Below are 26,059 nucleotides of genomic sequence, written 5' to 3'. Positions count from 1 at the left end.
AATTCATCTGAAAATTTAAGGGCAGATAGATCTTTACTTGATAAACATTTTACCCACATCAGATTTGCTCTAAAAGCTTTGATTTAAGCCAAAATCTACATTTTACCACTATGCTCTATTTTTAGCCATGGTGGTCATCTTGGTTGGTTGCCCAGGTTACTAACACATTTTTTTAAACTAGATATTCTAATGACGATTGTGGCCACGTTTGGTTAAATATTGGCCCAGTAGTTTCAGAGAAGATTTTGGTATAAGTTAATGACAGGGAGGGATGAGAAAAGCTCACTTGGCCCTTTGGGCCAGGTCAGCTAAAAAGGCATTTAATAGTTGGAATTTAAAGATTTACATTATCTAAACACTGATAGATGAACTATTTTGGGGTGCACAGAATATCTATAAATAAGCTTTATAGATGTTTAAAAAAAACTTTATTGAGCTGAACATATGTTTATAAACCAGTTTAACCCTGCCACATTCTATATTTGCCTGTAATTGAGTGGTTGTTGTTTGTTGCTCTTTACCAATATGTTTCTTGTTTATTTTTGTAAAGTGTACTCTTGTTTTGTGTTGTTGCACCACTATCCTAAATTCGAGAGTGTTTGGGGCCATCTAATTAGTTTACCCCACCACATTCAGTATTTCCTGTCCAAAGTAAGGAGCCTTTAATTCAGGGGTTGAAGTTTGTAGCAGTATATCAATGTTTCAGAGGAAAAAATATTTCACCCAAATAAGAAACAAAGATAACTTGTCTGCATTGTACTTATAAAATACAAAGATACCTCATTGAATGAAGTACCCATCTCTCTCAAACCAAATACAGATTATATGTGCAGAAGCTTCCATATTTCAATCTTGCAATGTTTGGTGTAATTTGACATTCTAATTAAGCCGAGAAATTATGTAGTCTTGTTTGCGCCTTGCCTGGTCAATATAAAATTTAATTTATTTTTCAATGGTTTTCCTAGATGATTAAAGCCATCCACAAAAACAATGAAAATTTGTACCCTGAGGCTAAAAGCACTTTCACAGTAAGTGGTATAAACTAGAAAACTGACCTGTCAAAAAGAGTTCTTGCACATTTTTCTTTGGGAAACAGAAATGCAATGCATGTTCATGCATTACCAGTTTTTGGTAAACAGGTATGAATTTAGAATATGTTCTACAAGTTTCATTAAAATCTAAGAATTTATTTTTTTGCCAGACACATTGCATGAAGGACTGGTGGCAACTATGCAAATGTCTACATAAGAACATGGGTTTTTTTTAAACAATATTCCACCACAATCCTAAACAGTTTATAAAATAAACAAGTCTGATTTAGAAAAGATAACAATTTATTCTTTTTCAAACAAAATATACAACATAACTATGTACAGTATCAGTCTTAACAAATCTTTAACAAATAAATAGACACAAACTATCTTTAAAGTTTATCGTACATGCTTAATGTCCTTCTCCAGGGATAATGTTATTTAAAAAAAATCCTAACCTGAAAGAAAAGAGCAATTACAATATTTTATTTAAGTGACATTGTACAATAAGCATTAATGGTAAACATCTTACAATAAGCATTTATGATAAACTATCAATTTCCAATTGAATTATCTAGTAACACAAAATCACTCTTGTCTTACAACCTTTGGTATTCCATTAAACAGATGTTTGCTTAGCACACAAATAAATGGTCAGGAATACATACTTTCTGTGTTACTGGAAAATTCAACATGAAAAGTCTATATATAAATAGAAAGGCAGCTTCACATAGCACTACCAAATATCATGCCATTTTGTTATAAATAAATAGATAAATTAATCACTAAACAGAAGAAACACATAAAAATCACCAAAGTAAAGGGATTCTTGCAACTTATTACATTAAAATTACAATAGAACATACAGGGACAAGTTTGTAGTACTTAATATATAGAGAATAATAATACAAGGCAAAAATGTACCATATACTATATACATTTGGATTGCCTGAGGACTAATATTAATGGCCTGTAACAAGGATAAAGAAGGTTATCCAGGTATCACCATGGATTTTATTTATATAGATGTTTAAAACAAAATCCAAACTTTAATTGATGATTTTTTTTTGTTAGTTTAAATATCTTAAGGATTATTAAATATTTGCATGTTTACTGATTTAGAATACAGTAACTTCTTTGCTATAAAGAAAACTTTTCAATCTATTGGACAATTTTGCCTACTTTGGCAAATTACTGTATCTTTTTGAAGTATAAGGTTAATATACTATTTTATAATTGGCTATGCTGTAATGAAAGCTGTAGCTGCAGCATGGATTCTTGCAATAACACAATGGAACCTTCTTCTGTGGTTAACTCTGCAAATTATAGGGATTTAGTATTCCTGTTAAAAAAAATTCCCAATGATTTTAAACATGGATGAGTCCTACTGAGTAATTAAAAAAATTCAGACAAGCTAATTTTCTATAGTCACTTTGAAACTATTATTAACTAGTATTTATGCAATATAAAGTATCTTTGTATCTTTAAACAATAACATACAAGGTTGACAATACATGGTAAAAAATATTTGAAACAGGAAAACATGTATGTAGCAACTTGAATGACTCAAATCTCAGATAAATTTAAACAGATCCCTTTCCAGTTATCCAAGGTTTTTACTGTTATTTCAACAAAACAAATTTATTTAGTAAATTAAAGCAAAAACTGCAAACTTTTGTTAAAATAGAATTTTCTCACTAAATCACAATATATTGCAAGTACTAAATATATTACATTAGATACATGTAATAGCAAGGTGGGAATTTTAAATGAAATGAAAAAGAGATGAATACAAAATGTAAAAATATGCTTCAAAATGCCATAGAATTTCCTGCAAGTGAGTTCCTTTTTTTTCTAATTCTGTCTTTTTAATTAAGACCTTCAGTTTTTGTGCATCATCATATACAAATACTCAAATATTAATAACCAACATCTACTACAACAGAGATATGTCATCACTGTTATGGCACAAGGGGATATAAGAAAAAATAGTTACACATTGTTCATAAAAATATACAAAATGGGCGTCAGAAAAAAATATTGGATGGAAAACAGAGAGACTAGTGCAATGTACAATACTGAACTGAACACAACTAAATTGGATGAAGAAGACAAAGTCAAAACTGATGTAAGCATTGATAGTTTTTCTTTTGTGTACTATCTTTCATTGTAAAGTTTTAATAATGATTTAACAAAACTGATGTAAGCATTGATAGTTTTTCTTTTGTGTACTATCTTTCATTGTAAAGTTTTAATAATGATTTAACAAAACTGATGTAAGCATTGATAGTTTTTCTTTTGTGTACTATCTTTCATTGTAAAGTTTTAATAATGATTTAACAAAACTGTTCTGTATAACTGTGTTACTTAATTGTAAAGTGAGTCAAAATTTGAAAATTATTACTTATGGGCCTTCATGTTCATTAAAACAATTTGATAGACAAATGATTCACTTTTGATTCTATAGGCTCAATTAGTTCTCCCAAAATAAACTTATCAGGTAAAGAAAACTTGCCAAATATGCTTGTATCACTCAAACTTTGTTCTGATTAGAATCCATCTTAATGCCTTACTTATCATTTCATGTCCATTTATAAAGAATCAAAAATCAGATGTCCCCTAAAACACTATAGTAATTATCTGCAATGACAATGTCTTTTTCATCTATGAGATTCTACAGCCCTACTTGATACATGAACAAGCATGATCCCTGAAGAAACAATTATATTCATTTGATAAATGGCAGGAATGGAAATAAAGTAACAATCTTTTAAAACAATACTGTTCTAAAATACATTCACCTTTAACATTATTTATGCTTGTCAAGATATTTGAAGACATGGCTATACAATTATAATTCCTTTTCGTTGAAATCCATTTAGAATAAGTGTATTATTAGTTTTTCTTAATACTTGATTTCATTCTAAAAAAAAAAAAACACAATTTTGAAAACAGCCATCTTTTTGGTACAACTCATATTTATTTAAATCATTGAAGTTTGATCTTTTATATTTGAATTCTGTGAAAAGCACAAGTGTTTTCAGGAATGCATATTGTAAACAATAGTATCTCAATATTAAACTATTACAGCTTGTTTATGCACCCACCATAAATGATAAAAAGATTGGTATAAGATTGGGAAGAGATATTGTCATGGCTATCTAAACTTGATAGCTGCCTGTAAGAAATATTTCACTTAAATCAAAATCATACATTTAAATTGTTAGGATAAGCCTTAAATAAGACAGCTGAACTGTTAGAATAGGTAAAATTATAAAGTTCACTAACAGATCAATTTTTTGTTAGTTGTATCTATGACTGTGAAGTATGAAAAATAAATAAAACCTATTTTAAGCAAACAAAATTTCCAGCTTAATGAACTAAAGCATTATCCATTCAGAGATGTCAGCAATACAAATAGATTATGAGTTTCTAATGTAGAAAATACACTTATTTATAATAAAGAACAAATATTTGACATGTACATTTCTGTTTGTGTTTTGACTAACAGCATAGATTAAACATATCACTAGTATAAAGAGATGTATATAAAATATTTAACATAAGTGGACGGTTACAACGAGACACATTTGACTGACCTATTTAATAACTTGTATGTCAAAATATTAATGATTTACAGCCATGATTCATTATGTGTACACTAAAATGTCAAATAATAACAAATATTCACATTTTTATTCATATTTCAATTATATTATTTGATGGCAAAAATCTATATATTCTTCAATAACATAAGGAAAAACATTTATTTTATCAAAGCAGATGTGTAAAAATATTATTGCAATAAATAATGTTTTATAAAGAAATAATGGAAGCTTTCTTTACTACCGTGAACATTCTAAAAATGATCTAGTGTAATTAAATAAACTATAATACAATTGAAACCTTCTTCTTATTTCTTTAAACTTATCTTTATTACTTACTAACAAAAAAACTAGTCCTTTTTACACATGTATATGTACTTAAAATAATTTCTTATAAGTGAACAAATGGAAAATTTATGATAAAATGCAATTAATTAGCACTATCTATGCTACTATTTATAATTCTATTTCAAAGAAGAAAAAAGTTATAATAAACTCCATCTTTAGATTCTTATCAAAATACACCTGAGGTTTAACAAAAGCACTTGATGGAAAATTTTGTCACATGTATTCAACTTAAATTCGTAAGGAAGTTTATAACAAAACAAATCCTCCTAATTGATTTTCTTTGGTGAAACAAAAATCACATTGATACAATTCCTACATATGATTTATAATAAATTCATTATTTTGTTTTTAAATGAAGAATTGAAAGTTGAAACAGGAATTGAGCACTGATTTCATTGGCTAACAGAGGTAGACGTCTGGGTGCTCTGTGTTCCCTGAGATTTAATTGTAACTTCTGGTGTGTACATCTTGCGTAATGGACAAAATGCTGAATCAACACTTGGCTTTAAAATAAATTGTGATGGCTTGATTGGACAATACAACAATGGTTCTTTAATGGTTGGATGACTTTTCCTGAAAATAAAGAAGATATTTTTGTATTAGCAGAAGATTTATATACATTTAGAAGTTGTCAATACTTCTGTTTTGGCATTGTACAGGGTCATGCTTTCCTTAGAGTGTATATAGTCTAAACAATTCTTTCAGATATGTACTAATGGACATTTTAGTCTAATTTGCTGTAACTGTCTTTGAACTGGAGTACTCTTAGATCGCTTCTTGGTGTATTTTGTCTTCTGTGTTTGATGCCAATCTTATGAGTCAAGGACTTTCCAACTGATTTTCAGTTTGTTCTTATGGTGTGTCATTCCATCAATGCTCCAGTTAGGGATATGCACTTTGCAAAAAAGTTTCACACCCCAAGTCTACTGATTCTGACCTAAGTCTTGTATCTTGCTCTTGGAATTTTGCATTTTTGTGAAGACATGCTTCTTGAAAATGTTTTTTTTTAACAAACAATACAATAAAATCCATTAAATTAACTTAAATGTAAAAAGTTGAATATATATAGTTTTGCCAATTCTTTACAATATCTGAGAATAAAACACTGTAAATGCTTGGTACTCACGTATCTTCATCAATAACTTTGACCTTTTCACAGCCATCTGGTGGCTCTCTTACAAACAAGTAGGAATTATTTGGTCCTGGACTAGATATTTTCTTTTGTAAACTATCAGGAGATTCACATCCTTCCACTGTAGAAACAATTATAGAAAGCTGACAATCAAATGTGTTATATATAGATGACTGCTATTCAGCAGTATATCAAAACATACATGTATATTCAGAGGATGCTGTGTTACTAAACATACAAATAAGTGAAAAAAATATAAATAATCAAGGTCTTATAAGACTGATTAGAAAAATATTATTGAACAATATAATGGCAAGAGTTGCAAGTTCTTCCTGAAAATGAGATATTACAATGCTTATAAAGTCGAAGTTCAAATACCACTTATAAATACTACTTCTTGATAAATATATGATATATAAATTATACACATCATAGACATTGTAAAATTTCAGTCACTGAAGTATTCTAATTTCCTTGCACTTGATCAGCTCTTTTCCTTCATGCAGTTTTTAAATGAATGTAAGCAAATGCAAATGGTAACCAAAAATAACTAGTTATCAACATCATGTATTTTTGATGAAATGGACTTGAATTGATGATGAAAACAACAATATCTTGCCTCTTTGGAAACCAAGATAATCAATTAATATATAAAAAAACTTTTTGCAATAATTACCCTTTTCCATTTCTCTTGGTGAATATTCACTGGATGGGCGTCGAGGTGAAGAATCACTAGATGGACGCCTTGGTGAAGATTCACTAGATGGACGGGATGAATCCATATGACCTGGAATTATTGGAATGGCCGGACTAACTGAATGAGATCTACTACCAGAACTGTTGTCGCTGAGATTTCCCGTGCCTGGTGTCTGGGTATCTATACTTCTGGTACTACTACCTCTGTTTACAAGTTCAGGACAGGGAGCTTTATGTCCATCAGGAATGTCATATGCATACTGTGACTGTATAAATTACAAAAAGAAATATTTAATTATACATTCTTTGTCATTGTACAAAGTAAAATCTGCTGTCAGTATAAGTATTATGTTTTTAATCATATTTGTTTTGAAAAAGTGTTTAACAATTATCACTGCAACTTATTTAAAGATGTAAAAAGAAAAATTGAAATCGCAGATCAAAAAAAAAATATATTAAAAAAACATATGCAGAGATAATTCTCAATGAAATACTTGAAATGACCTTCAGATTAAGGTATTTATAAATACATGAAATATGGTTACATGTGTACTAGTTCAAACTATCTCACTTTCAACTAAATTTCAACTAAAATTGTTGCCAACAACAAATGAGTGTAAAATGATATGAAAATAATGTATGTGAGTAAAACATGTGCATGTGAAAATCAAACAAACCTTCACCACATTTCTGCTAATGAATGAAATATTTGTGTTTACAGCTTTTTTAATGGGCATGAAATCAATGAAGAAATGACCAAGTTAGGAAATATTTGTAAAATCAATATTGTATACTGCTGTAAACACATTTGGTGGATTGATGATGCAGATGATTCGTGATGATGATTTGCCTACCAGTATAGATATCAAATTCAATGTATCAGGGGAGCATACCCTGTCCAATTCTTCTTCTCTGCTGTGTAGTACTAGCTTCTCTATCTCCTGTAATACATTTAATAATGGTTTAAATTACCCCTGCTAATTCATTTTTAATTTGCTTATTTATTTATTGCAAAGTCCATGTTTTGGTAAGAAATCCCTCTTTATAATTCAGATTAACCGTGAAAGAAAAGTAAAAGGGTAATGAGTGCATACATTTTGAAGTGGAAAGTTAAAATCAAACATTTCATTGCATTAATCATTGGCAGCCATTTAGAGATATCTTGCTTTGTTCATAGTTGTATTTCGTTCAGGCCTAAAAAAAAAAAAAGACATGTGTTTCCGATAACATCATTTTGAAAAATAGGGTCGGTAGGTCGGATTTTTTTTTTTTTTTTTTTTTTTTGACATCGTAAATAAAATCCGGAAAATTATCATGGTTTTTCCAAGTCCGGATCCGTAATTAGTTTCAACTAGAGGCTCTAAAGAGCCTGTGTCGCTCACCTTGGTCTATGTGAATATTAAACAAAGGAAGCAGATTGAAAATTGACTACAAAGGTCAATAACTCCTACAGGGGTCAATTGACCATTTCGTTCATGTTGACTTATTTGTAGATCTTACTTTGCTGAACATTATCGCTGTTTACAGTTTACCTATATCTATAATAATATTCAATATAAAACATCGAAATTTCCTTAAAATTACCAATTCAGGGGCCGCAACCCAAAAACAGGTTGTCCAATTCATCTGAAAATTTCAGGGCAGATAGATCTTGACCTGATTAACAATTTTACTTCATGTCAGATTTTCTCTAAATTATTTGGTTTTTGAGTTATAAGCCAAAAACTGCATTTTACCCCTATGTTCTATTTTTAGCCGTGGCGGCCATCTTGGTTTGATGGCCAGGTCACCGGACACATTTTTTAAACAAGAAACCCCAAAGATGATTGTGGCCAAGTTTGGATCAATTTGGCACAGCAGTTTCAGAGAAGAAGATTTTAGTAAAAGATATATAAAATTTACGAAAAATGGTTAAAAATTGACTTTAAAGGGCAATAACTCCTAAAGAGGTCAACTGACCATTTTGGTCATGTTGACTTATTTGTAAATCTGACCTTGCTGAACATTATTGCTGTTTACAGTTTACCTATATCTATAATAACATTCAATATAATAACCAAAAACGGCAAAAATTTCCTTAAAATTACCAATTCAGGGGCTGCAACCCAAAAACAGGTTGTCCAATTCATCTGAAAATTTCAGGGCAGATAGATCTTCACCTGATTAACAATTTTACCCAATGTCAGATTTGCTCTAAATGCTTTGGTTTTTGAGTTATAAGCCAAAAACTGCATTTTACCCCTATGTTCTATTTATAGCCATGGCAGCCATCTTGGTTAGTTGGCGGGGTCACCGGACACAATTTTTAAACTAGATACCCCAATGATGATTGTGGCCAAGTTTCAAATAATTTGGCCCAGCAGTTTCAGAGGAGAAGATTTTTCTAAAAGATTACTAAGATTTACGAAAAATGGTTAAAAATTGACTATAAAGGGCAATAACTCCTAAAGTGGTCAACTGATCATTTTGGTCATGTTGACTTATTTGTAGATCTTACTTTGCTGAACATTATTGCTTTTTACAGTTTATCTCTATCTGAAATAATATTCAAGATAATAACCAAAAACAACAAAATTTCCTTAAAATTACCAATTCAGGGGCAGCAACCTAACAACGGAATGTCAGATTCATCTGAAAATTTCAGGGCAGATAGATCTTAACCTGATTAACAATATTACCCAATGTCAGATTTGCCCTAAATGCTTTGGTTTTTGAGTTATAAGCCAAAAACTGCATTTTACCCCTATGTTCTATTTATAGCCATGGCAGCCATCTTGGTTAGTTGGCGGGGTCACCGGACACAATTTTTAAACTAGATACCCCAATGATGATTGTGGCCAAGTTTCAAATAATTTGGCCCAGCAGTTTCAGAGGAGAAGATTTTTCTAAAAGATTACTAAGATTTACGAAAAATGGTTAAAAATTGACTATAAAGGGCAATAACTCCTAAAGTGGTCAACTGATCATTTTGGTCATGTTGACTTATTTGTAGATCTTACTTTGCTGAACATTATTGCTTTTTACAGTTTATCTCTATCTGAAATAATATTCAAGATAATAACCAAAAACAACAAAATTTCCTTAAAATTACCAATTCAGGGGCAGCAACCTAACAACGGAATGTCAGATTCATCTGAAAATTTCAGGGCAGATAGATCTTAACCTGATTAACAATATTACCCCATGTCAGATTTGCCCTAAATGCTTTGGTTTTTGAGTTATAAGCCAAAAACTGCATTTTACCCCTATGTTCTATTTATAGCCATGGCGGCCATCTTGGTTAGTTGGCGGGGTCACCGGACACAATTTTTAAACTAGATACACCAATGATGATTGTGGCCAAGTTTGGTTAAATTTGGCCCAGTAGTTTCAGAGGAGAAGATTTTTGTAAAAGTTAACGCAGGACGACGACGGACGACGACGACGGACGACGACAGACGCCGGACGCCAAGTGATGAGAAAAGCTCACTTGGCCCTTCGGGCCAGGTGAGCTAAAAACCAGAAGTGTGCCATTTGCAATGTTTTTGAAGCACCTGTTGTGCAAATTTCTTGGATTTTAACCTATTTGGAATACCTTTTGACATTAATAAAATGTTTTACTGGCTTTCTATGCAAGAAGAAGCAAGAGAGAAAAAATATTATGTCATCTATCAGAAGCCTGTGTCAAAAACAGGGTCGGTTGATAAAAAAGTTAGGGTCGGGGCTAAAAAACAGGGTCGGTCGGGTTACCGGAAACACGGGTCTTTTTTTCTTGGCCTCATAGGAATATTCATTTATACCCCCAACTTTAAATTACCGATCAGTACACATCCAATGGATTTAGTGTACAGTCGTCCTAAATAGTATAGGAAAATATGACATTGTGCACTGCCAAAACATAAGTATTGACAGGAGGAAGAACATAGCATTTCAGAGTTCTGATTGCATGCATTATATGTTGCCTCCTATTTATGAATCTATGCCATGTTTACTTTAATTGAATTCAGTACATGTAGTCAAGTGTTATGTTTTGTTTAGCTTGATATCATAATCAATGAGGTATTTTTTCCATGTTTACGTCAAAACTCACTGTATTCAATCCTTCTACACTGTTACGTTGATATCTAGACAGATTACTAGACTTAGGAATGTGATTAGGAATGCCCTGTGGTTTAGATGCCCTCTGTAAGCCCTGCAAGGCTGCTGGAGCTGTTGATGATAATGCCTGATGATTTCCTGGGACTGGACTTTGTTTTCCATTTTGTCTACTTCCTTCTTTAGTCTTCTGTAACCTATGCTTAATATACTGTAAAGAAATTAGAATACATAAATGTAGACAATATTAATAGTACTATACGCTTTTTTACAAACAAACAAAAAAAAATTAATCAGTTAGAAACTTTCTCTGATGTGATATTTTTGGTTTCATATAATGAGTGAAAATTGGATATTGCTTGATATCAATTTGAGTTGACTAGAATTTTATAGAAAAATAATTATTGAACATGTTTTTTACTCAGGGGTTGCAATCTTTATGGGTTTGAAGAAGAAGTAACATAAGAAGATGGCACCAGATGCTCCGCAGGGCGTAGCTTTATACGACCGCAGAGGTTGAACCCTGAACGGTTGGGGCAAGTATGGACACAACATTCAAGCTGGATTCCGCTCTAAATTTGGATTGTGATTAAATAGTTGACACAGCATAGGTTTCTGACACAGAATGAATGTATTCAAATGAACTTAAAATTTTTGTTTTCTCTTAGAGCAATTCACTATGCTGTTGAATATTAATCCTCTCAAAAAAATGTTTGAAGAAATTTTCTTTTTATTTATGAAATTTCAAATGAGAAAAATTGAACCCAATTTTTTATTCACATCCCCCTTTCCCTTATTCCAAAACTAATTTCAATTAAAATATTCTAATGGAGTTTGCAACAATTACTACTCATTTAAATACATCATAAAATATTAAGATGTAAAAAAACTGCTTGTTATCACTGAATGGTAAAGATTATTTAAATTTATCAGTTGGTAGTAAAAAGTGAATATACATTGTATATTGTATATAACAAAGATTTAAGTTGATTCTGGACAAAGAAAGATAACTCCAATTAAAAAAAATTTTGCTATTTCACAATATTGTGAAATTAGATATTTCTTGCCATTGCACAATACTGTGCAATTGAAAAGACTTGCTATTGCACAATACTTAATATAATAATTTTAGATCCTGATTTGGACCAACTTGAAAACTGGGCCCATAATCAAAAATCTAAGTACATGTTTAGATTCAGCATATCAAAGAGGCCCAAGAATTTAATTTTTGTTAAAATCAAACTTAGTTTAGTTTTGGACCCTTTGCACTTTTATTTAGACCAATTTTAAAACTGGACCAAAAATTAAGAATCTACATACACAGTTAGATTTGGCATATCAAAGAACCCCAATTATTCAATTTTTGATGAAATCAAACAATGTTTAATTTTGGACCTCGATTTGGGCCAACTTGAAAACTGGGCCAATAATCAAAAATCTAAGTACATTTTTAGATTCAGCATATCAAAGAACCCCAAGGTTTCAATTTTTGTTAAAATCAAACTAAGATTAATTTTGGACCCTTTGGACCTTAATATAGACCAATTTGAAAACGGGACCAAAAATTAAGAATCTACATACACAGTTAGATTCGGCATATTAAAGAACCCCAATTTTTCAATTTTGATGAAATCAAACAAAGTTTAATTTTGGACCCTTTGGGCCCCTTTTTCCTTAACTGTTGGGACCAAAACTCCAAAAATCAATACCAACCTTCCTTTTATAGTCATAAACCTTGTGTTTAAATTTCATAGATTTCTATTAACTTAAACTAAAGTTATTGTGCGAAAACCAAGAATAATGCTTATTTGGGCCCTTTTTTGGCCCTTAATTCCTAAACTGTTGAAACCAAAACTCCCAAAATCAATCCCAACCTTTCTTTTGTGGTCATAAACCTTGTGTCAAAATTTCATAGATTTCTATTAACTTAAACTAAAGTTATAGTGCGAAAACCAAGAAAATGCTTATTTGGGCCCTTTTTGGCCCCTTATTCCTAAAATGTTGGGACCAAAACTCCCAAAATCAATACCAGCCTTCCTTTTATGGTCATAAACCTTGTGTTAAAATTTCATAGATTTCTATTCACTTTTACTAAAGTTAGAGTGCGAAAACTAAAAGTATTCGGACGACGACGACGACGCCAACGTGATAGCAATATATACGACGAAAATTTTTTCAAAATTTGCGGTCGTATAAAAAATCAGCAAGATTTGTATCAATATTGATATATGTGGTTATAATTTCTTCAACCTCAGTATCATAACTAAAAAGAAAATCATAGAAGTCCATTTTCACTCCAAAGTGCATCATCAACAAAAGACAGGTAAAGATCAAAAGATATAAACCAAAACTGAAATTTTCCCTCATTTCAGAATTCAAAAAATTGGCAAATAGTCTTGTTTTCAAAAAGGGTTAAATGGTTTAAAAAGGGGAAACAAAGAGTTAAATAAATTAATGCTTGATGAAAAAGGCTAAAACAAAATTGTGTCCCCAGTACATGCAGGGATGATTCCACTATATAGTTTAGGGCCGCTCAGCGGCCCTTAAATTGGCCAGCGACCCCAAAAAAATGTAAATGAAAATGAATTCCCAATTCAGGAAAATAAAATAAAAATAGATATTTCTGGAAAAGTTTCTGTCACCGATTAAGGCAACTATAATTTTTCATAGTTTGTTGTCAAAACGTTTTAAAATCCAGATAAGAATGCTGTTTACGAACGCATCTTAGTAACAACGATTTAATTATGTCAACATGTGGGAAACAATTTTAGCAGCCGAATACAATTGATTAATATGTTATGGGAGTATTGGATCTTGTAAAAGCAGATCGCCCAGCAGGTTGATAAAAATAGGTGTCAAAGCAGACCTCGGCAGAGAGCAAATTCAAATTTTTATATACAATTGATGGATAAGGTTTAATGGACGCCGATCTCGTAAAAGCAGATCGCCCAGCAGGACCGGTTATATAATATGATGAAAACTTGTTTTGTAAAAGAAATTATTTCCTCAAAAGACAAAAGTTTGAGCGTTTTTTGAAAATAATGTTGATGATAGACCATTCATGAAATATGATGTCATCATTATTGAACTACAGTCGACTCTCGTTATCTCGAAGTCAGCCGGACCAGAGAAATATTTCGAGATACACATAGTTCGACTCAAACGAAAACCGGAAGTTTGACTGAACAAGGGACACAACTCTTGCTTAGCATGGTAAAGCTAAAATAAATCCGGATGAATATGGGAAGGGGATCGATATTCTGGTATCAGATCGATGTATTTGTATGTCATGGTCTTTCGTTATTATAATAACATTGTATTACTTATTCAATTGTTTCAGTTACAATGTTTCCTATGTCTTTTATCCGAGAGAGTAATTTCGAATCTATAGTCTCGTTATTCAGGTCGTTTAAAGTTGACAAAATTGTTTATTCTCGGATACAAAAGACTTTAGAAAATTTAGATTCCTCTTCATTTTGTTTTATCTCACTCTTTCTTTTAATAAAAGAAAATACAACAAGATTAAAGACGCCGATTGAGTGTTTTTTAGGTGATCATCAACGGAAGTCATAATCCTTTAAATTACTTTATACACACCCAAGCTCATTAGTGTAAATCACAATTAATTGTTTTGTAAACATTTTAAATCCTTTTTATGAACATTAACAATGTATCACTAATTATTTATAAAAATTCTATAAAAGATAATCTTAGGTAAACACTCGTGGAAATAGCATGTCATAAATCAATACAGTGGTCAGTGACTGGAAATTTAATTACATGTGTATTGTCAGATTAACTCTTCAATCCATTTAAATGCCGGAGGTCATGTTTTGAAATATGTGTATCAGTTCGAGATAAGTAATGAATTTTGAATGCTTTTGTTAACCTTGTGATCGTAAATTTAGTTCGACTCAACCGAAATTTCGACACATCCAATTTCGACTCATCAGGAGTCGAATTACATACATTTATATGGAACAAAGTTCGGGACCACGTGAAAACTTCGACTCATCCGAAATTTCGAGTCAACCGAGTTTGAGACAACGAGAGTTAACTGTATTTCAAAAGTTTTGAAGATGATCCAAATAATTTTAAAGAACACTGGTTCAATGCTTTAAATATCTTATCAATCAAGTATATGAACTTTTGTAATTGCTTTTCTGAATTCGACAATTGACCAGTTCAATTGGAAATCCATTTGAATTCAGGTAAATTTATAGAGATGACCTGCTGTTGAAAAAATACCCGATGAATGATTTTTTTCAGTGGTTTATGTTAGCTGAAATATATGTTTTTGTAATAGGCCTAGGTAACTATAGCTAAGATGATAGACTAGTGCATCATTTTCAATGATATTCATGTAATGACAGTAGCCCATCCAGAATTATTCAAAATGTTACAACTTACATGAACATCAGTGTACAGGTTAAACTTAATTTATTCAGTCATTTAACAGGTTAAACTTAATAATATACATTTTCCGTTTTTCAGGAAAATAATGTTCTTTCGTCTTAGATTTTATGCTTAAAAAATTCCCAATTAGAATAATAATTCCCAATTTGATGTTCAAGGGACCCATTTGAAAACACCTGGAATCATCCCTGACATGAATGCCCCACTCGCACTATCATTTTCCATGTTCAGTGGACTGTGACATTGGGGTACAAACTCTAATTTGGCATTAAAATTAGAACGATCATATCATAGGGAACATGCATACCAAGTTTGAAGTCGATTGGACTTCAACTTCATCAAAAACTACCCTGACCAAAAACTTTAATCTGAAGCGGGACAGACGGAAGGACGGATGCACAGACCAGAAAACATAATGCCCCCTACTATCGTAGGTGGGGCATAAAAAAATATCAGGCAGGAGCATATGGTCAAATTAGGATATGCAAGGTTCTGAGAAACACAGGTATATTTTTAGGCCCTATTGAGTTTCTTGTAAACATGTTCTAAAATATTTACATGAATATTTTTAGCATTAGCAACATGATCTCCTTGTCCAAATGATGCAGATCGTCCATGGCTTTTCTTTTTCTTCTTTGTTTTCTGCTGACTGTTTATTTCCCAATCGTCGGGAGTCTGTAAAAAAACAATTATTATCTATCTTAATATTTATATGTTTAAAGTGACAATGAACAAGAAATATTTGTAATAGTGATTTTGTCAAATCCCTGAAATTTCAAGTTTTTTAAACCAAATTAGGGATGTATAATAAATAATCAGTTATGTCAAAATTTGGTGACTATGTGGAACGCATCTATCCCATTGAACTAGAGATAAAGGATACTACAGATACAGTTAAGTCCGCTTCATATCTTGACTTACATCTAGAAATTGACAATGAGGGTCGGTTGAAAACAAAACATTACGATAAAAGAGATGATTTCAGCTTTCCGATTGTGAACTTTCCATTTCTAAGTAGCAACATTCCAGCAGTACCTGCATACAGGGTATATATCTCCCAATTGATACGATATTCCTGTGCTTCCATTTCCTATCATGATTTTCTTGATAGAGGGTTGCTGCTCACAAGGAAGCTATTAAACCAAGAGTTTCAAATGGTAAAGTTGAAATCATCCCTTCGTAAATTTTACGGACGCCATCACGAGTTGGTTGACCGTTATGAAATAACCGTTTCACAAATGATATCGGATATGTTCCTTACATAGTAACTACAATCCCCTTCCCTTTCATGAATGTGACCTACCAAATGAGACTATTTATCTGATTTGATATCACATAAGCAACACATGTGGAGCAGGATCTGCTTACCCTTCCGAAGCACCTGAGATCACCCCTAGTTTTTGGTTGGGTTCGTGTTGTTTATTCTTTGGTTTTCTATGTTGTGTCATGTGTACTATTGTTTGTCTGTTTGACTTTTTCATTTTTAGCCATGGCATTGTCAGTTTGTTTTAGATTTATGAGTTTGACTGTCCCTTTGGTATCTTTCGTCCCTCTTTTAAAAATGTGTCACAATAATAGATTCAAAACTTTAATTTTTTGGCTATTTTGAAATGACATGAACAAACTTAATGATGACTTGCAATTGGTACATTATCAAAATCATCAAGAAACATCATCATTAATCATATATTATACAAAAGTAACATCAATAACTTAACTATTACAACAGTTTATTGTGTTTTTTTAGTACCTGGGTAGTCTGATCCACCATAAAATGTGATAAAACTTCTGGAGTTGGCCATTTACCACTTAGATATGAATTGTAAATAGCTTCCAATGATCCAGCTCTTCTTAATGATGGGCTTCCATTACTTCTCACTGCACGGGGTTTCTCTACTACAATTATATGAATGTGAATAGAGTTTAAAATCACAATTTATACTTTTTACAAAATTGACTAATGACTTTGACCTTATTTTCATAAGTCAATGATAATTAGTTTTCAAGGTTTCATCAGTTAATGAAATACTTTAAGCAGTAGCTACAGGTAAACCTTATATTATTGATGAAATGATTGTAAGGTGTATGTACAATGTACCAGTCTTACAGGATTCATCTGACCTTGGCCTCATTTTCATGGTTCATTTGATTTAAGTTTTCTTATCATTTCCATGAAGCAAGAAGGCAACTAAAGGTAAATTAGGTGAATGGAATTATTGTAAGATTATAAAGACTGTCTAGTAGGGGTCATTTGACTTTGACCTTATAATTTTAAAATATTTAGTTGTGATTAATAAATAAGCAGGTGAGACATTTCAGCTTGTTCACTCTTATGGTATATACTGTAACAAGGGGAATTAATTTTTTCCAGTTTAAAAATAATACTAAATATGGAATGTCATAATATGTCCATGCATATCTGACACAGATGATACCCCAACTTGCATATGGACCATAATTTGCTATTGGGCTCGTTTCCTATAACTATAGAAAAGTGATAAAATTGTGAATTACTGTAAGAAAAGTTGTAACTACATCTAAAGATGCCATTATCTTTATCAACATACAAGTGTATGCTACTCTTCCCTAGAAAAAAAATTGAAATATACAAATTTTAAAGATTCTACAACTGTATTTTTGTGTCGTTTCTCGCGTTACTTTTTGTTTCCGAAGAGCATAACGCTGACTGATTTATAGATAATCGTCACCTGCAAATTCGTAACTTTTGCTTTCAAATAACAAAGAACATCGACCAATAAGAATAGTCAGAAGAAAATGCCGAGAACTATAAGTATTTATGTAGCAGATGTAAGAACAGTGGCGTGACTTTTGTGTCCGATTTCGTAACGCAAATTTTAGATGATGTAATCTGCTTTGTTGTAATAGAATTCTTAACCAGATGCTCCGCAGGGCGTAGCTTTATACGACCGCAGAGGTTGAACCCTGAACGGTTGGGGCAAGTATGGACACAACATTCAAGCTGGATTCCGCTCTAAATTTGGATTGTGATTAAATAGTTGACACAGCATAGGTTTCTGACACAGAATGAATGTATTCAAATGAACTTAAAATTTTTGTTTTCTCTTAGAGCAATTCACTATGCTGTTGAATATTAATCCTCTCAAAAAAATGTTTGAAGAAATTTTCTTTTTATTTATGAAATTTCAAATGAGAAAAATTGAACCCAATTTTTTAATCACATCCCCCTTTCCCTTATTCCAAAACTAATTTCAATTAAAATATTCTAATGGAGTTTGCAACAATTACTACTCATTTAAATACATCATAAAATATTAAGATGTAAAAAAACTGCTTGTTATCACTGAATGGTAAAGATTATTTAAATTTATCAGTTGGTAGTAAAAAGTGAATATACATTGTATATTGTATATAACAAAGATTTAAGTTGATTCTGGACAAAGAAAGATAACTCCAATTAAAAAAAATTCTTGCAGATATTTCTTGCTTACTATACTGGACAAAGAAAGATAACTCTTAATTAAAAAAAAATTTGCTATTTCACAATATTGTGAAATTAGATATTTCTTGCCATTGCACAATACTGTGCAATTGAAAAGACTTGCTATTGCACAATACTTAATATAATAATTTAAGATCCTAATTTGGACCAACTTGAAAACTGGGCCCATAATCAAAAATCTAAGTACATGTTTAGATTCAGCATATCAAAGAGGCCCAAGAATTTAATTTTTGTTAAAATCAAACTTAGTTTAATTTTGGACCCTTTGCACTTTAATTTAGACCAATTTTAAAACTGGACCAAAAATTAAGAATCTACATACACAGTTAGATTTGGCATATCCCCAATTATTCAATTTTTGATGAAATCAAACAATGTTTAATTTTGGACCTTGATTTGGGCCAACTTGAAAACTGGGCCAATAATCAAAAATCTAAGTACATTTTTAGATTTAGCATATCAAAGAACCCAAAGGTTTCAATTTTTGTTAAAATCAAACTAAGTTTAATTTTGGACCCTTTGGACCTTAATGTAGACCAATTTGAAAACGGGACCAAAAATTAAGAATCTACATACACAGTTAGATTCGGCATATTAAAGAACCCCAATTATTCAATTTTGATGAAATCAAACAAAATTTAATTTTGGACCCTTTGGGCCCCTTTTTCCTTAACTGTTGGGACCAAAACTCCCAAAATCAATACCAACCTTCCTTTAATAGTCATAAACCTTGTGTTTAAATTTCATTGATTTCTATTTACTTTAACTAAAGTTATTGTGCGAAAACCAAGAATAATGCTTATTTGGGCCCTTTTTTGGCCCCTAATTCCTAAACTGTTGAAACCAAAACTCCCAAAATCAATCCCAACCTTTCTTTTGTGGTCATAAACCTTGTGTCAAAATTTCATAGATTTCTATTAACTTAAACTAAAGTTATAGTGCGAAAACCAAGAAAATGCTTATTTGGGCCCTTTTTGGCCCCTAATTCCTAAAATGTTGGGACCAAAACTCCCAAAATCAATACCAGCCTTCCTTTTATGGTCATAAACCTTGTGTTTAAATTTCATAGATTTCTATTCACTTTTACTAAAGTTAGAGTGCGAAAACTAAAAGTATTCGGACGACGACGACGCAAACATGATAGCAATTTACGACGAAATTTTTTTCAAAATTTGCGGTCGTATAAAAACAATATGCAAATATGAACTCTCACGAGATGTTCAAACAGGTAAATCAGAGATGATTTACATTCTTGTTTTGATCTTCGTAATAATTAAGTAAGAAAATGACGTAATCGTTATGCGTTACATTTCACACGAAACAGAAGTCCAGTTATTTATTAAAATTGTTTTTGTCCTTAAGTTCTAATCATTTCCGGTCATACGTGAAACATGTGACTAACATGTGATCACACCCTTACAGCCGGACATACGATATACTAGTTCTAAACATTGTTTTTGTTTCCAACGGGATGTTAGCAAACATAATCTGTAGACTTGTTTCGACTTGTTAAAAAAAGGAAAATACAATTTTCAAAGAGATTGCGCCGGGGGTCTATTATTTTTCCTATGTGCATAATGTTACATACGATCTTGTGTGAAAATAAATGCCCAATGACTTGACAAAATCGATTTCAAATTTGACCGACGTTTAAACACACTACGTTTCCCAATAACGATGTAAAGGGTCCTTGGAAAATTCAATCGAAATTACGTCTCTTATCATAGTGCCGATGTTCGTTGGATTGATTTTGCTTCAGCAGTAAATATTACTGGATATTTTAGGTGAATAAAGATAATAAAATGAAAAATGCATGTTAATATACCGTTACACTTGGAATGTACAAAGTTAGTAACTTTGTCACAATTTTTAATTATTTTTTTTTATTCATGTTCTGCAAACACTTTTCAGAAGCGCAATAAACTTGTCAAAGGAAAAGGAAACTTTTACCAGGCATGACTTGAAAGGAAGTACTTTATTGATTTTAGCCCACTAAAGTAGGTTGAAATGTGGAAACCATGCAGATAGTGCACAGGTCACAAATATTACATGGTGCCTATTTTAAAGATTTTAATTCCAAGTTAAAAGTTTTTTTCTTTACTGGAATTAACGAATTTTACATTGCCAATGATTTGGAATAAATTATATATACATTGTCAAAACCAAATATAAATATATTTTTTTGGCCAAAACATCAAGATACAACGATTATGGTATCCTGTATCAATGAAGAAAATTTGGAAAATTCTAAATAAATTGTACTAATTGTTTTCAAAACAAGCACATATTTAGGAGTTTTATAATACTGTTACATTTAAGATGGATTTTAAGAAAAAGTATACTGTTCAGATTATTTTAAGCAGATTTTGCAATAAAATAAAACTAAAAAAATGCTTTCGGTTTCTTATGGTTTCCTGTTACGTTTAAAAAAAACTTTAATATAACATTGAAAATAGATTTTAAATATTAACATGAAGCAAGTAACACTAGTAATGGTGTTTATTTATGCCTTTTGAATTATATTGTGCAAAATAAAGAAAATAAAGATTGGTTTCCTGTTTGGTTTCCTGTCACGTAAACGGTGAAACAAAATGTATTAATCTTTTCTCGAAAAACTCAATTGTTCCATTCATACTATTCTAACACCAACACAACCCACAAAATAAAAGTTAAAATTTTAGAACTTATAAAAAAGGATACAAAAAGAAACCAAAGGCTGAATACCAAATTATGGTCCATATACATTGTAACATTATTAAGGGACATAACTCAACTGTAAAAGTGACGCTACCCAAATTTGTACTTGATCTGTGTTTCATGCTAATAAAAAATGTACATTTAAAGCATTATGTACAATTTATATCTTTCATAACATTAAGTTGAGGTAAACTTAATATGATGAAGACATAATCTTTCAATCAGTTTAATTGAGGTCTGAGGCTGACATGACAGTTAACTGCTAGTAGTCTATTGTTATTTATGTATTATTACCATTTTATTTATTTTCTTTTGTTACATCTTTTGACATCGGACTCAAGACTTCTCTTGAACTGAATTTTAATGTACATGTACATATTGTTATGCGTTTACTTTTCTACATTGGCATAGGGGAGGGTTGAGATCTCATAAACATGTTTTACTCCGCTGCAATTTTGCGCCTGTCCCAAACCAGGAGCCTCTAGGCTTTGTTAGTCTTGTATGATTTTTAATTTTAGTTTCTTGTGTATAAATTGGAGTTTAGCAGTCTTCATGCTGAGTGGCAGCCCAGGCTAGTAAAATTGCTCACGGGCTGTAAAAATCATACAGGCCAACAGAATCTAACCACAAAAAGCAGGCCTGTAGATTTAAAAGTTCCTCATGAAGACTGGTTTAGTATGACGTCCATTATCACTGTACTAGTTTACATATTTTTTAGTGGCCAGCTGAAGGACACCTACGGGTGCGGGAATTTTCGCTCAATGAAGACCCATTGTTGGCCTTCAGTTGTTGTCTGCTCTATGGTCGGGTTGTTGTCGCTTTGACACATTCACCATTTCCTGTCTCAATTTTATTTAAGTTAGAGAAATGAAAACTGTAAAAGTGACGTCACCAAAACTTGAAGTTGACCTGTGTTTTGTGGTAAAAAGCCTTGTGTATAACTTTCATAACATTTCATTGAGGCAAACTTGAGAAATGAAAACTTCTGTAATTTTTCTATTTGTTAAGGGGATAACTCTTGCACGCTTATGATGCCACAAAATTCAAAGGTGTTCTGTGTTTTGTAGAAATCATGGAAATATGCGTTTGGTGAGTTAACAACTGAGAAAGGAAATGAAAAACTTATTCAACACAAAATAGAGCCAGTCATTCCAGTGTGGGGCGAAAGAGAATGGGAGCAATTGTGATTTTGGGCACCTAGAACCTCCCCTATATATTTTTGGTAAATTTTTTAAATGAAATATTTTTTTTGTGTTTAAATGATTAGTTTATTTAAGATTACCGTTTATTGATATAAATTTATAAAGTATTTTGGTATTATTGTTATGTGTTGGTGTAAAGTAAAATACAAGCAGTTAGTTTGGTAGCAGTAAAACAATGAAAAGGGGGGGCTGTTATCAGGACTCCAGGATTGGGTGTGTTTAAGCTCAGGATTTCTGGATTGATCCTGTCGGGATATGTGAACTCTTTTTTCCAATTTCCGTATGTTTCTATTTAAATTTCTTAAAATTCAGGACCATGAGATTTCATGTTTTTAAGCCCAGGATTTCAGGACCAGGACCCCTCCGACGCCCTTTCAATGAAGATTTATATTAAAAAAATGGAAGATAAATCATTTAACAGCTTGTGACAAGTTAGATAGCCATTTGCAGTCTTCTGTCTCTTTTACTGTCAATGTATACTGTAAACCAACTTATTTTTTGTGACTTTCGCGAGTAGAAAAATAACGTGAATATTAATCGTCGCAAATATTTAATACTTGAATATTTCCTTATTGAACTTCAGAAAATCAAATGGTATAAAAAAGGTAAAACACGAAATTAAGTCTCCGCGAAAATAAGTTGGTTTACAGTATTTGTTCCGCCCGACAAAAGTTCCACTACAAACGTTATTAAATGTATAAATAATGTCATAATACCTTTTCCTGTTTGAACAAATATTCTATACTATTTATTCCATTAGAAACATATAGTGTAATATTTATTCCTGTGGAAATAATATTCCAGAATATTTATTCCTTTTGGAACTTGTACTATGAAGAAACTTATATTCCGTGACATTACAAGTCTTGACGGAAGCAAATGACTTGGTCTTTGATTATCACAGACATGTCAATAATCATAATTCATTCGTCCAATTTAAAATAATTCACTAAAGCAAAAAATTAGAATGTCACAAAATTTTAAAACAACAAAAAAACTATTTTTTTAATTTTTATAGCAATCATTAACTAAAGCAAAACTAATTCAACACAAAACCTTTATAAATGGGTGCAAATCTGAAAGGGGCTAACTAGAATGGGAGCGCATGGATTCCAATACGCGTTATCGCTATTAGACTACTTGTCCGGACAACCCGGCCCTTGACCTTTTGACGCATACAACAATCACTTTTCCATTGTGACGTCAGATGTTTTGTTTTATGACGTCAAAATTTTAGGGGAACCTGTGTGATATCCAGTAATGGCGGACAAATAGCGATAAGGTGTATTTGTCCGCCATAACTGAAAATCACACAGGTTCCCGTAAAACTTTGACATCATAAAAAAAATATCTGAAGCCACAATGGAAAAGTGATTGTTGTTGACGTCAAAAGTTCAAGCGGCCAGGTCAGATGGGATTAGCGATAAGGTGTATCCCTTCACCCCCCTTTTCTAAACTCAAAGGAATACCAAATGGTTATCCAAGCTCTTACACTGGTAATTCAAATTGTTTGAACTATCTTTTTCAAACAGAAGACTGGTATAATAAATTTTTAAATCTAAAGAATATAGTACAACTATTAATTTTGGCAAGGTGCCAGTTTTCAAGACGCTATAGAACCTCTGCCGGCTTACAATTCCCTCACCTTTAAAACTAGGCGATATAGGCGACTTTCGTTCAGGTGAATTCCGATGACCAATTGCAATCGGTGTTGGCGAACAAACTGGACTTTTTCTTGTAGGACTGCCTTTCAACGTGAACGGCTTCACTGCTTTCATAGGTCTCATCATGGATGGCATCGCAGAGGGTGACAAATTTAGCCGTCCTCTCTGAGAACCTTGTGACGACATTTCTCAATGAAATTCACGCTCAAATATTGTCAAATAAATTGTCTTACAATAACTCAAAATGCACCTTTGCATTAATTGTCAAACAGTAGGAATTTTACATAATTTTACAAGCGTTCGGTTGTGTATTATCGGTGTCCTCAAGAATGTGTGTCGTATCTCACGTGACTTGCTATTAGGCATTTCATTGGATAATTACACCTGAGTGGTCCTGTTAGAATACAATTTATTCATTAGTTCTTTGTATTTGAGAAAATTCTACTGTAGATTTTCATATCTTATGACATTAAAAAGAAGAAAACATAAGCATTCGTTTTCTTAGCTTAAAAAACAATCTGATCACTGGACAAAGGAAATTTGTTTAGTATACGGTTATCTACCCTTTCATGACAACCCTTTTTAACATCCTATTGTAAACATCCGGTCCACGTGTTGTAATGTCAAAACAAAATTTTAACGGTTCGGGCCTTTCTCTTCTCAAGCTTTCTATACGAATCAACCCTCCATATTTTTGTCCCACCGGAGGTATACTATAATCCGAGACATATAAACACTTATGTAGCCCATGGCATCCGTGGGCAAAGGCGACATTTATACCAGAGACATAATTTGTCGAATCACACAGGCACTTGTCATAGAAAAAATCCTCTAAGGCTATATACCGTATATAGCATTGTTTTTCTTTAAGGTATATAGGATTTTGTTTCTTGAGACAGTGCCTGTGTAGAATAACCATTATATATAACGTTATATAATATAAGATCAAACAATGGGCTTATAAGTTATATATCATACGAACAATATCATTATAAACAATAGCATATGCAATGCATAGAATTGAAACATGTGAAATAAAAAATCAAATAGAAAACATAAATCTACTAGCTGTTTATAAATTAAGATATTGGTGAAAATAAATATAGATATGGACCAATTCAAGTACACCTTCTAGGGTGCGCTTGACTTTACTGTAGTGACTCAGCACGAGGTGTTTCGGAATTTTAATGTTGTTTAGGACTTTTCTAAACAATAGAATTAGCCAGGTGCGGATCCAGCCATTTTAAAAAGGGGGATTCCTAACCCAGATCAAAGGAGGGATTCCAATTACATGTCCCCATTCAAATGCATTGATCGTCCCAAAAAAAGGGGGCTTCCAACCCCGGACCCCCCCCCCCCTTCTGGATCCGCGCCTGCTAGCACATCATAGAAAAAACGAGTGAGTTGAAACTGTTACTATAAATAATAATGCTTTGCACGAAGTTTCCTTTGGTATATGTTAAAAAATACCCATCTCTATTATTCATTATCTATTGTTACATTGAGACCTAATTGCCGAATGCAGTGTTGGTTAGGAACTTATTAACTAAACTTGTCATGAAAGTTATAATCCGTTTTTTTCTTCCACTATACAATCTACAATTTTTGTCCCCTTGATGCTAGTTTCGTTTGTGCCTCTATTACTGTACACTGTCTGCTGGAATAATTGTTAAATTACGAGTTTGTATTCTTATCTTTTCCTACGGTTATCGG

At 32.0% G+C, this 26,059-nt stretch overlaps 1 protein-coding gene across 2 annotated transcripts; it reads right to left on the bottom strand.

Moving 5' to 3' along the window:
• Positions 1-1,316: 1,316 nt before the first annotated feature.
• Positions 1,317-24,904, bottom strand: LOC134706915 (protein FAM117B-like). 2 transcript variants are annotated; one of them, XM_063566282.1, is made up of 8 exons: positions 24,328-24,904; positions 17,053-17,198; positions 15,861-15,977; positions 10,882-11,097; positions 7,667-7,753; positions 6,793-7,078; positions 6,111-6,237; positions 1,317-5,557 (listed from the first exon to the last, which is right to left on the bottom strand). In XM_063566282.1, the coding sequence occupies exons 1-8, from the start codon at positions 24,530-24,532 to the stop codon at positions 5,377-5,379; spliced, it is 1,365 nt and encodes a 454-aa protein (XP_063422352.1). In that variant the 5' UTR covers positions 24,533-24,904; the 3' UTR covers positions 1,317-5,376. The 2 variants fall into 2 exon arrangements, with proteins under 2 accessions (XP_063422352.1, XP_063422353.1); XM_063566283.1 differs by having other exon boundaries at positions 7,706-7,753; positions 24,328-24,903.
• Between the last annotated feature and the right edge of the window lie 1,155 nt (positions 24,905-26,059).

This window comes from Mytilus trossulus, chromosome 2 (assembly GCF_036588685.1).
Source record: "Mytilus trossulus isolate FHL-02 chromosome 2, PNRI_Mtr1.1.1.hap1, whole genome shotgun sequence".
Taxonomy (NCBI): Eukaryota; Metazoa; Mollusca; class Bivalvia; order Mytilida; family Mytilidae; genus Mytilus; species Mytilus trossulus.
This window is presented reverse-complemented; position numbering and strand designations above follow the sequence as displayed.